The following is a 13,428-nucleotide window of genomic DNA, read 5'->3' on the forward strand; positions in this document are numbered from 1 at the left end:
TGGCTTGGAATTAGCCTTCCTTGTTAAAGTCTTTAGCACAAGGGAAATCAAGAACCAAATGTGAATGATGGTGTCAGGGTAACTGAGGGATGTTGCCCAACTGCGAGATGCAGTTGCATCATGGGAATGTGGTGTGATTTAATTTCATAATTGTAAACATCACAGAGGGTATGGTTAATACATTTGAAACTCTAGCCCACTTCGCTATGGCTGGACAGCTGAGTTAACATGGGTAGGTCTTGGCTTCATACTTCTATGACTTCTTTTCTTCTTTTCGCGATTTTATTTGGAAAAAAATTTTTAAAGAAAAAGCTGTTATTAGGTTGCCTTTAGCTGAAATCAAACTTTTAAAAAGCTATGACTTGATTTACGGTACAATGAAATTTTTTGCCCTTCTAAATCAGAAGTTGGTGTATATTTTTGCCTTGAAGAGGGAGTAGGGTGGGCAGTGTATGATTCTAGCTTCCTTCAGTGCTGATTGTTTACGTGTGTTTTAAATTACGGCCCAGCTCATGGGACAACTCAATTATATGGAAAAAATTCTAGGACTCTGCTTGTTTAATCACCATAAGTGCAACAACGAATAACTGTCTAATAGTTTAAATTGTAAATGGAAACAGACCACCAGAAAAGAAAGCAGAATTGAAGGAACAATAGTAGGTATGCAAACTTGGCTTTTGATATTTTTTTCCTGTTATGCTCAATACTACAGATACGCCTGATGTAATTTTAAAGAATATGGACTCTGGATAAGTAGCATCTGAACTTCATGGTAAAGAGATTCATCTGATAACAGTGCAATGATTTGAATTTCCATAAAGCCAGTAAAAAAGGATTCAGCTTCAAAGTTTGGAGGGAATTTTCTTAGTTACAAGTTAAAACTCACAAAGTTGACCTTTAGAAGTCTTTTTTATCTCTGTCCAAAGTACCACAAAATCTCATTTTTGGGGTGTGAAAACTAGAGCCTTTTCCACTTGTGGATGGCTTCTCCGAGATGGAACCCAAGATTTGGAAGAGCCTGGAAATGTAGTGGCTTAGACTGGCTGGCGCTTGGAGCTCTTCTTCCAGGTGTCGGTGACTGGACTGTGTTGGGGGGGGCGGGGGAGGGCGGTGAGGAGAGAGAAGAGGGTAGGTAGGAAGAAAAGCATTTGTAAACCAGGACCTTAGTTCTTGGTGTGATGTGAATTACCAATGTGTGTTCCCCCTGCCCAGGCTGATTCTCTCAGGAAAGGCTTCAGGAGCCGGTTCGTTCACTCCTCTAGGTGGTTCGGAGGGGGGCATTCTCCACGAGTCTCGAGGGGGCTCTACCTTCCGAATAGGGTTGGGGCGCTCTGGTAAATGCGTAATGAGGCTGGCTATGCCTACCCCACTCCCGAAGATCAAATCCCTCTTTTCTGCCAACTAGCCGGGTTATTTAAAACCTCTGGGGACTGAGGGAAGGGAGCGGGAAAGTGGCCTTGGGTTGCGTGCCTCTTGCTCCACTGGCTGAGGGGAAAAAGTGGTCAGGCGCGAGTTCCGCCGAGCGCTGCGTGGAGAAAGCGCCCGGGCGGCCCCAGGTCCTCGCAAAGGCGAGGAGAAGGCCCGGGTCCCGGGCTCGAGCCGGGGGCACGGGAGGGCAGCGCCGGGCCCGGTTGCGCCAGCCCAACTACCGCCGCTCACCTGCCGGCGGGGGCGGGGCGGGCGCGGCGCGGGGTGCGCCTGCCTCCCGCCTCCCTCCTCCCGCCCGGGGAGGAAGCGGAGGGGCGCGGTGTAAACAGAGCGGCGGCCGTGATGTCAGCCGGTCACATGGAGCCTCTTATGGCTCGGGATGGCTCTCGGCGGGCGGGCAGCTGCGGCAGCTGCTGCTGTGGCTCGGGCGGCGGCGGCGCGGCGGCGGCAGAGGGGGCTCCGGGATCGGACCATCCGCTCTCCCTGCGCTCTCCGCACCGCGGCTTAAATGATGTATTTTGTGATCGCAGCGATGAAAGGTGAGCCCGGGCGCCCCGCCGGGGCCGGGTGGGCTGTCTGTTCCCGGAGGCGGGGAGGCGGGCGCGCAGGGGGAGGGGTGGGCGCGCCTGCCCGAGCGCACGTACTGCCCGCGGCCAGCCGCCGGAGCCCCGCCAGGGCCTTCAGGGCCAGCGCAGGGGCGCCACCTGAGCCCGGCGGTGGGATCTGCCTGCCTCCTGCGGGGGGCAAAGGCGCACGGGCTGGACCCCCCTCTTCCGTCCCGTCCCGCTCCTGTCAGTTGCTCGGGTCCGCCTGGCACCTGGCGGGGCTCCCGGAAGAAACTTTGCCGGCAGTCGCCGCGCTTCTGGAAGGGAGGGGAGGGCCTGGGGAGCTCCGAGGAAGCCGGGGGCGCCCGCAGCCTGTCCCCGAGGCCCGCACCCTAGACATCGCCGGCCTACGTAGGGAAGGGAGGCTCTGCAGCCAGGCCGGGCCGTGCGTGCTCGCGGACGCGATGTCGTCCCTGGGGACTGGTCAGCGCCCCAGGCCTTGCTCCCTCCCGTCTTGGCGGCCCAGCAGCCCGGAGCGGCCGCGCGCCGGGGAAGTGCGGCAGGTCCGCGCCGCGTCCTGCTGCGGCCACTTCCGAAAGTGCCCGGGCCCAAGTGAGACGGGCTTCTAGAGCGTGCCAAGACTCCCTCGGCGGCAGCCCGCAGCCGCAGCGCACCCCTGCTTGATACTTTAGGTTGTGGATTTGCGGGCAGTGGCGGAGGTTAGACGCAGATGAGGGCCGACGGGTGCGGGTTAGTCGCGGCCAAGCCTGTCCACCCGGCCTTCGCCCTGATCAGGATTCCCTATTCAGGCTAGTGGTAGGATGGCAGGGGTCATTGGTTGAAGACAGGACTATCTCGAGGTCCCTCCAGGTGAGGAGGAAAGAAACAATGACAAGTTAAGGAAGTTTCTAATGGGAAACCAAAGTTTGGAGGTGTGCAGGAAGTCGCCTGTGCGGCCCGGAGAAAACGAGACGTGCTTTTAGCACTGTTGCAAACAGCCCCAGAGACGCAGTCGGCTCAGCAAGCTCGCTGCCCGCTCTTGCAACAGCAGGTTCCTGGGGTTAGATAATCTGCCCGCGCGGCTTCGCAGACTCGGCCGCTGGGAATGGGGATTTAGAGCCCCATCTGTTTGCCGCGGACAGAGCTCCCCTAATGCGCTGCATTTTTGCAGATCCAAACTGTCCTGTGGGCTCTGCCATCCGTGCGGGCGCCGCTCGTTAAATGTTTGCTAGGTTGAGGTTTTGTTGCAATCCAGGAGGAAGGGCACCGGTTCGATATCTGCGCTGGGTTTACTTTCGGATCATCGAGCTTTGCCTTTCTTCACTAGAGATTGGGTGGCATTTCTTTTATTAATTATTAACAGGACGAAACGTACTGGACGCTGCGATGAGCTGCTTGAGATGAAATTCTCTACAACGTGCCCACAGAAAAATTTCTTTTTTTTCCTGTGGCTTGCGGGAAATAGGATATAATCATTTTTAGAATACGCAACTGATAAAGTAAAAGAGAGGAAACCTCCCTGTGATGCCCGTTCTTAAGCATTTAAAATCATTTTGGAAAGAAAAAAATGTTAAGATTTTCTACCGACTTTTATTGTCAAAGAAATCTATGCTCCTCCCCTCCCCCCCCCCATTTTTTAAATTCTATTTTCTATGTTTCGTTAATCTGGTAAGAATAAAATGACTCAAATACCCTTTGTAATGCAGACATTTTCTTTAACTTTCTCTCCTTTAAGTTATAACATAGATGTTGCTATTTGGGAGGTGCCAGTGCCAGTCCTTATCCATTTCATTTAATATAATTTGTGTTGATTGGGACACAGGTGAGAAGCTAAGAGTGGTTCCTCTAATAAACAGTAACCAAACAATCAAGTACGTTCTAGTATTTTAACTTTGATGTTTCCAAGTAGATAGGGTGTCTTACTTTTGTAGTTCTAGTACAAAGTGGACTTCATACTTAACCTGTCACTCACACAATCATGAGAATTACACACCACCTTCATCCCCCCCCCCCAGCTCTAGCCCACACACTTGTCTTGGAGTGACCTCTGCTGCCATAAGATAATGGATTCGTAGTGTTGTGCTTCGAGAAAAGTAGCTCAGAAGTACTGGCAATGCAGTTTTCAATAAGCCTGAGAGAGAGAGAAATAGAATTACAGTGCATCTTGATAATTAGGATATTTTATTCCCAATATCATAACATCCTGTGTTTTAATGGGATTATCTTGCCTTGGTACAAATGTAAACTAAAGAAAAATACTTTGCGGGAAAATGAGGAATGCAGTAAATGTTTCCATATCAGATTTAAGGGGGGTTGGAGGGGGGGGAACCTGGCCCAGAATCATATTAAATACTTCCTTACTGCCTCTCAGTATTAATAGTTAAATTGGTTCCATATGTAAGAAAGTTTGTGTAATTAGATTTTTCATGCAAAAACAGAAACTCTCTTTACAATATAGCTTTTGGTATGTGTATACAAGTGGATGGGGGAGTAGAGAACAAGCGACCATAAAAGAGAAACATTCTCTTTGTTGGCTGATTTACTGTTGTTTTTTAAACATCATTAAATCAGGCCTTTTGAACTCACCAAAGAAGGAAATCCTTCCTCTGCATTAGTTGTCAAATAAGTTTAAGCTTTAAGTGGTTTCATGCTTAGAAGTGATACATCTTCATTTGAGCAACTCTACTCTTATCCTTCAGTTTTGTTTTTGTTTAATTAATAGCAAAATTCCAATGCCATTTGGGTTGCTTCTTGGGCGAATGGAGAGGGCCAGCGCTAACGTTTATAATCAGGGGAGCACTTGTTCTGCCCATTGGAAAACTGAATTAGTCAAATGTCAGGCGGCAGCAAGCGCTTCACCAGTTTCCGCAGATTATATACCCCTTTGCTTCTTATGAGTGCTCGGCCTCTGTTCCTGTAAAAATGGAGTTTTGAGAGTGAAGGGGAGGTTTACAGGCAATTTTCGTCCCATAATAGGTTCTTCACCAGTACAATTCATGTGCGAACGTACGGCACCTTGCTGCTTTGAAAATACTGTGTATGTCGGTGATTGGCAATGTTTCCAGCTCTAATAACTTGATGTTATAGTTTTGAATAATTTGGCTTTTATTTTTTACCAGTTGAGATTTGGGTTTTATCCCTGGTTTTCTTTTAAGCACCATGGCCGTGGAGTCCCATAGCTAGGACTTTTGTCCCATTTTTGTGACCTTTGATGGGTCGGATTGGGAGGAAGAAGGTGATAGCCCGATCACCTTAAAAAGAGGAAACCCAATGACTGCTCCTTGGAGTGCTTATCATGCAAGAAGGGGTCAGTTCTTTTAAAGACAAAGAGGATCTCTGAATCCCTTTTTCCACGGGAAGAGAGGGGAGCTCGGATTCTCTGTGAAGTCGAGAATATTTTAAAAGCACCATTTTCATGAGCAGCCTCTTGATTTTATATATTTCAATCGCATTACTTGAAAGGCAAAGCAACATTGTACTCAAGTAAACCTATTTCACTTGAAAACCATATAACTTCTTTAATGCTGCCCAATTATAAAAATAATACTATTTCTAAATAGAGTCTTTTCAATATATATATGTAGGTGATATAAATTTTAGGGGTATTTAAAGCCTAGTAGTTATGTTAGTAAATGTATTAACAGTTCTCACTAGACTACTTTTTCTCCCACATGTCTCCACACCCCCAACTAAATGAACCACAATAAAATAGATGTGCTCAGCAAGTACATAATCGCAAAGCACCTGCAATAGCACCCAGCCCCTTTGTAATTGGTTCTGGGCCACCTTAGAAAACAATATTTGCAAACGAACATTTAGTGAGAGAAAAAGCAACTGAATGGATGGATGGATAGGCAGATAAATAGACAGACAGACAGACGGACAGATCTGCTGGGGTAGATTGGAGTTCAGTTTTCTTAAAATTCTCTTATTTTAGCAATCAATAAAATCCATTGTATGGAATGAATCTTCTAAGAACACTTTGTCAAATGTTTTCTGTATGCAGTCTAAACATTCACAGTGTTCATTAATAAGAAATCAGGCTGCCTTAACCTATATATTTCACATTTAGCAATTTTAAAAACCATAATCAGGTGCTCAGAGTGAGCGGCTACACCATGTTTATGTTTCTCTGCTTAAAAAATAATAATAATCAGAAAATAGCCACCGGTGACAACACAGCTGTGAACGCTTTGAGGGTTCAAAGACCCTTTGAGGGACGATTGAGAAGTTCTCTTTCCCCACGTACCTTCCACCCCTCCACAGAGAGTAACAGACTTTGAGTCCTGGACTTAGAGATTCGAAGTCAGAACTTTGGGTATCTGTCGTTGTCTGTGATAAGACGGAACATGGTTTTTCTGTACATCATCAGAGTGCTCTATGTCCAGAGAGAGATGTCTACATAGATGGATAATAGCATATATTAGCCAATGGGCAAACTGCAAGAAAAACAGTTGAAATCTCTTATTTCTGGCTTTGACATGTGTTAGCCTCATCACATTATAAGGAAGTAATATGATAAATCTTTGCTCCTGTATAAAAAATAATGTTAAACGCATTCCCTTGGCTTGCCAGCATTCTTTGTTTTTGCTTTACATTTCATTGTCTCTGAAGTTGACGAGGCATTTCATAAATGAATAGAGGGGTGATGTTAGTCTGTATATGTTTTGTATGTTACAGTTTACATTCTTATCTCTTTTACTTCTCCTTGGAAGGTCATGTTTTTAGCTGAAGAAACTGAGGCTTACAGAGGCCTTGTGCTGTAGCACTGATACATGGTGAACTAAAGACTAGAGCCCTAATTTCTACTATCTTCACGCTACCTCCCCTGGAGGAAGCTGTGAAAATGTCCTGGATATAACTTTGTCTCTAGTTAGTGGAAATTATAACTCTGGCATTTATAAGGGAAAAAATAGATTCAATTATGTAATGCTTTGCTGAGCCTAATATCCTTAAATTACTATTTAATAAAATCAATTTGGTACAAATGGGGTTATTCTTATTTGCTTATCATTAGCTCTCTTCATCCATGATTTTCATTAACTCCTCTTGTTATTAGAGAATCTGGGTAAAATGTAAGCATTTCTGTACTTTGCTAAAAAATACAGAGCACCATGAAGTGCAGCTAGCCTGTGTAACCTATCCTCCCTATGACAGAATTGAGCTAGAGATCTATCTGTACCTTCGACTTACCTTTTGGCAAAGGAGCATTTGCAAATGCATCTTCAAATGTGAATATGCCTTTATGTAGGAGAAAGCTCTAGCGTCCTTGGGCTTAAAAGTCCTATCCTGGTTGTTTCCTTGACACAGCTGAGTGGCATGGTTATGGACATACTCTGGAGAAATCTGTTGTCTTTTAGAAAATCACATGAGGAGTAAAAGTTTCCAAGTAGATAGATCTGCAAAAGCTCATTTCTCACTTGATGGGTGTTTACCTCTCTGGCGACTGGTTTGAGGTGCGTTTGTTTGAAAGCACATAAGCATTATTTCACAGAGTCTGGGGGAGAGAAGAAACCTTAAAAGTCATTCAGATACAGGTCCTAGTGGCCTTTGGTCTCTCTCCATGGGATTTCTGCCAACTGGTTATCGGGTTATGCCGAAACACCTCCTATGACGGGAGCTCACTGTCGTTAGAAGTAGCTTATTCCATCTTGAATTAGAAAATTCTTGTATCAACCATAAATCTCTCCTTTGTATTTTTAATTGATTTTTTAAAATTTATTGATTTGAGAGACAGAGAGGACAGGGAAAAGAAAGAGAGAGAGACATGCAGGCAGACATCAATTCCTTGTTCCACCTACCTTTGCATTCACTGGCTGATTCTTGTGTGTGCCCTGACTAGGGATGGAACCCACAACCCTGGGACATTGGTACAATGCTTCAACCAATTGCACCTCCCAGCCAGGGCTGAATTGTACTTTTAATCTCTTAATTCTGATCTTTTCTTTTGGGCTGTGTAGAATGCAGTTAATCCATCGTTCATATGAAAGATTGTCAGTAATTTGAAGACAAGGTATGAAACATACAATGCTTTACACACACACACCCCTCTAACACTTAATCTTTGTTGTTCCACTCCACTCCACTTTGTTTACAGTCAGCCTTCCCACAATCTTCATCAGTTTCTTCCTCAAACACACTTCAGTTTGTCTAGAACCTCTCAAAATTTTTGTGCCAAAAGTGGAACCCAAGTACTAGTTGTGGTATGATTGACTCAACACTCAACCCACCATGGAGTAAAGAGGAAAGTTTTTAAAACTTTGTTTTAAAATTTTAAGATCCAGAAGCTAGGTTGTATCTTTAGACTGTCTCGGCCTTTGTGATATTGTAATTTGTGAAAGTGAACCTTGGACCGATTTAGGAATATTTTTAGATAAACTGAATTTGATTATCAAATACTTAGTAAAATAAAAGATACTGCAAAAATAATTAAAGGAACTTCTAGGAGCATATATGAGATGTTTTTTTCCAAAGCAGTGTCAGATCTGAGATGAGTCTGCCCTCTAGTGGTTGCTTCTTCATGGAAAGCTAGAAGCCATGATAATGGTGCCAGTGAATTTCCCATCAGGCTGCTGGAGAGGTCAAAGGTTGAAATTATTTTCCCAGTTTCTCTGGGGAATTTCTACATTGGATTGAAAAGTGCACTTCCTTGTTTTACATAGTTATTAGAAATGTAACTGTAGGGGATATCATGAATTTTAAAAGTTTCTTGGAAGGGAATGCTTTTTTTTTAATCTTCAGATTAAAGCTGATTTATAAAATTTTGTTTGGCTCCATATTAAATTTAAAAATTTCAGTGAGACTTGGTTTGTAATTAAACAATTATTTTGACCTTTATGGTAGTTCTTTTTGTTTTTTTAAAGTTTCAACCTCAATTTTATTCCACTACCCTCAAATATGTTTTAAAAAGAGACTGTCAGTCATTTTGATCAGAGAAATACAGCATTTTCCCTTTTTAAATCTAAAGCATTTTTCTTCAAAAAAGATAAACATTTAAAAAGAAGTAAACTATTGTAGCTGTTTTGGGCAGTCAAACAATTTTAAACATGGAAATAAAACTATTAACCCCTTGGTTTCTAAAAACTTATGGTTAGATCATTTGGTTCATGTAAGTGTATACAATTTGCCAAAGTGATAGCATGGATGTTACATAGTTTCTAGAACGTTGCACAGTTTATGCTTTTAAAACGCCGCACAATGTAGTGGTGAGCATCCGTTTGTGTCACTGTGTAGGGTAAGTACATAGTACAGGTTTATTGTGGATTGACATTTGGATGGGGCAAAACAGTCATAAAACAATCTGATTTCTGTATTGGAATCAAAGAAATAAATATTGATCTTCCCATTTCCTTAAATATCACTTGCCCTGATGGTCACAAAGGAAAGAGACCGCCAGCCTGCCTGAATTTTACGCTGCTCAAGGAATCAAGGCTTCTGAGTTGAGCGCGGATAACCAGGGTAACTGCGATGACCGGCGATCACCAGGATCTGACAGGCCGACTGTGGTCACTTGTTCCCACTGAAAAGATGAAATTGCCTCTCTATGTGAAAAACAAGGGTGGGGGAAAAGCAAGGAAAACCTGCTGTTTAAACCTTTCCATCATAGAAATAAGGTAGTGGTTCAAAAGTGAAGACTTGTGGTTAAGTTTCAGGTCAGTTCTTGAAGCAAACTGTTTTTCAAACTGCACCAGCCCAAAGTGTGACTCTTTCACTGCATGAGAAATAGTCTCTTCTTCACAGAACGTTATTTTCATTTTTCAGTTGTAGGGTTTTTTTTCCCCCTTCTTTTATTTGTTTACCTCCTATCAAATCTTCTGTATCACTCTGGGTATAAATAATTAAATAAAGTTATTTGAGCAAATACTGATTAAGTGCCTACTATGTGCTAGGTTATTTAAGTTCCACTTGTGTGCTTTTATAAGAGTTGAGACAACTTCCTTGAAATCGTGTCTCATAAACCATGAATCAGCATTTAAAAAATGCACTGAGAAACTGGCAGCCATGCTTAACCAGAGAAGGCTGCTTTAAGACCATTGGGCTTATAGATTTAGGTTTATAGTTTCTATGAGCCACATGCCATTTAAAACAAAGGAGAGCCTGTGACACGCAATGAAATGTTAACGTAATGGGATAAAGCCAATTCTTCTAGTAATGTGTGAACATGACTTGATTTCCTTCCAAATAAGCCAGAGGTAGGCTCTAAAATCCTGCCGAAAGCAGTGGTTCTAAAACTTTGCAGTACACCCCATTACCCGGAGAGTTCCAAAAGCAGGTGCCTGAGTCCCACCCAGAGAGACCCTGATTTTTCTGTCTCTTCTGTCATCTGGTCTTCCTGCCTTGGGAAGCTGGGATTTGAAAGGCGTCTCGGGTGTTTCCAATTTGGGTGTTCCTCAGTGCTCCCTCTGTGAAACTTTGTCCTTGCCAGTCAGAGCTGGATGGGCACTGGAGTCCCCAGGCCCTACAGCAGTTTCCAAATATCATTGATCTTCACGGGCACCTGGGAAGATTTTAAAGATAAATGCTTGTTTCCCATCACCTGCAAGGACCCTGCTTGCAATTGTCTGGGGTAGGGCCAAGGAATTTGAATTTGTAAAAGCTCCTCTGGTGACTGAAGGTCAGACAGGCTCGGGAACCTGTCTGGGTAACCCTCTTCTCTTACTAGTAGGGACACTAAAATTCAGAAAGGTAAATATTAGAGGGAGCATAAACTTCCCTTTAGTCCACTTCAATTTCATGCAGAGTGGAAGAGGTGCCATTTTTGGATGTTATTAACACATTTGAGATATTCTTCTGGCTATTTCAGCCTCGAGTAGAGGCAAGTGAACAGACTTAAAATCTGTTACCCAAAGGGTCCGACAGGAGAGGATGCTTTGGAACTGGAGGTGCCTGTGGCGCTTTCTAGTCACCGCATTCCTTTTCTCCGAACATCCTGCCAGGGAGCTCTGGCCTTCCAGCCCTCAGTGACCTGGGGCTGGATTTTGCCACCACTGTGACTTGACCACTAAGGGGCGGGGCATAAGGCTGGGGATTATGCCGCAGGCATCAAGGCGAACTCCAGTGGAAACAGTGATGTGTTTTTTATGCTGCTTTTTTCAGCAACAACGTAAAGGTTTCAGTGCCCTGCAAGCTCCTCAGTGTTCCTTACTTACAAGATGGCGTTTCTCAGGCCCTGAGCACACGGCGTGCATCTGCCCATGTCCAGGCACAGAAGGTGGCGAGATCCGAACAAGGCAATCCCCACACAGCCTTCTCACAACTTAGGTTCTAGTCTGGTGAAAGAGAAAAAGTGAAACAGCTCTGGTTTATATAGAGGAGGGCAGCTCTAGACCCCTCCTTCTTTGGAAACGGGTTGTGCGATGTCGCATTGCTGTGACAGGGGTGATGCCGCGGGGTGTGGGCAGCAGCAAGCGCGGCAGACGCAGTCTCTGGTCTCTGAGTGAGTGTACATTCTGGTGGGAGAAAGGAGACAACACCTAAGTAAACACAAATGAACTAGATCAGCGGTTCTCAGCCTCTGTCATCTCACGGCACACATAAACTAATTACAAAAAGTCTGAGGCACACAGAGAAAGATTTTTTCTTTCCCAGTCTGACGAAAAAAAAAAAAGATATAATATTGATTCACTCACACCAAACAGCGACTGTTCTGTTGGCTGTTGTCAGTTTTTAATTTGGCAATATAAGGAAGAGAGGTCAGTGCTCTTGACTACATAGTCAGGTGTTGCATGTTTTAAAAATCTTGCGGCACACCAGTTGAAAATCACTGCTCTAGATCAGTGCAGATAGTGACAATAGCCAGGCCAACATAAAAACAGTGGAATGGCTTAGAAACACTTGTGGCCTCATGGATGGACATCAGGGAACAGAATCCAAGAATCTTTTCCAGCCAATGGTGAATGTTAGGCAATAGTCCCAGAAGGGAACTTAGAGGTCATCTGGTCTCTTAGTTCTCAACCTTGTCTGTATATTAGATGTCTAGAGAGCTTCTAAAAAATACACAAGCCCGGGCTGTCTTCCCAGAGGCTCTGATTTTATTGGTCTGAGTATTGCTCAAGTATTGGTAATTTTTTAAAGCTACCCAGATGATTCTGGCTGAGAAACCCCTGAAGTCCAACGCGCTTACTTTACACATGAGTCATGGTCCCCAGCACAGGGAAACAGCCTTGGATGGCGGAAACCCCCTCGTGTCTGCGACCCAGTCATTGTCCGGATATCTCAATTGTTCAATTTCCCCAATTGTCAAATTAGAGGGTTGGACATGATAGCCATCAAGATCTTTTCCAGCTCCCTCATTCTATGAAAATGTTTCTGTTAGAATAGAAAAATGGCCTGGTTTCTTGTATAATACTTGGAAGAAGCTAAGGAAGGCCTTTGGTGTCCTTCTGCCCTGTCTCAACCCCTAATTGCTATAGGTGCTTCAATCAGCTCATTTAGTTCCTTTTGGAGGTGAAAATGTAAGATAAAAAGAAATGATTACTTTTGGCCAACTATTTAAATAAATTAAAGAACAAGCAAGCTTTCATTAATATTAATAAGAAATATGCCTAGACTTGGTTCTTGTAAATTACAGTCATACCTTATTTATCAAATTCTAGCCCAAAGCCTTTTTTCTATTTTTGATGGTTGAGTTAAAACCCAAGCAGTTGGGGGTAAGGAGGTTGTTTAAACACAGAAAACCTACATAGTCTTAACAATTGCACACCACAGTAATTTTATTCCTCACCAAATATTCCAGGCCAGAAACCCAGAGAATGTGACTCTTTCCTAATATATTGTTTGGAGTTTATTAGCAAGCAGAAGCAGTGTATCTCCTGTGTTGCCATCTTATAAAAAGAAAATAACAAAACTGAGCTCTGTTATGAAAAATATCTTTGTACTTCCTCAGTTGAGACCTGTATCTCTAAGAACTTGAGTTTCATTGAAACATTTACTTAGAAAGATAACAGTTCATTATAAACCAGCATGGTGTGATGTAAGCACCTTAACTTTATTTCCTTTTTGTGTGGAATCACCCAGTGGAGTTTGATAATATTCAGCAGTTCCAGAACTGATAAAGTAGTTTGAAAAGTAAATCTGATGGGAGCTGGTAAAAGAAATGAGAGCCTTGTCTTTTTCAACAGAGATTTTCAAAGATGAGCATATTGCCTACTTGGCATGAATGTATTTAAGAAGTTGTACACATGTTGTATGCACCTCCAATATGTTTACCTTAGACATAAAATTATGAAAAACCATCCTCCTGTAACTTAAGTTGCATCCATAAGAGCAAACACCTTCTGAAAATGATACTGTTTAACAAAATAATCAGTTTGGCAGAAATCTATTTCGAAAACAAAGTTTTTTATCTCAAGCAAAATGGTGTAGAACAGAAGTTCTCTGTTTCCACCACTGCAGAGAAACAAAGTTGTTTAAGATGAGTTAAGATGTCTCAAAGTTCTGGCAGGCTTTCTAAGCC

The 13,428-nt window shown here is 43.5% G+C and overlaps 1 protein-coding gene across 4 annotated transcripts in view; it reads left to right on the forward strand.

Moving 5' to 3' along the window:
- RORA (RAR related orphan receptor A) overlaps window positions 1-13,428 on the forward strand; it is a 697,868-nt gene that overhangs the window by 598,086 nt on the left and 86,354 nt on the right. The window contains exon 1 of one of the 4 annotated variants that reach the window (XM_054565338.1): window positions 1,782-1,967. The exons of the other annotated variants lie outside the window; for them this stretch is intronic. Within the exon in view, the coding sequence (XP_054421313.1) occupies window positions 1,937-1,967 (31 nt within the window). The 5' untranslated portion in view covers window positions 1,782-1,936. Of the gene's footprint in view, window positions 1-1,781; window positions 1,968-13,428 lie in introns of those variants that run through there. 4 annotated transcript variants of the gene reach the window in all.

The sequence above is a fragment of the Pteronotus mesoamericanus genome, unplaced genomic scaffold, assembly GCF_021234165.1.
Source record: "Pteronotus mesoamericanus isolate MK-2021 breed Mesoamerican mustached bat unplaced genomic scaffold, CSHL_Meso_final contig_164, whole genome shotgun sequence".
Taxonomy (NCBI): Eukaryota; Metazoa; Chordata; class Mammalia; order Chiroptera; family Mormoopidae; genus Pteronotus; species Pteronotus mesoamericanus.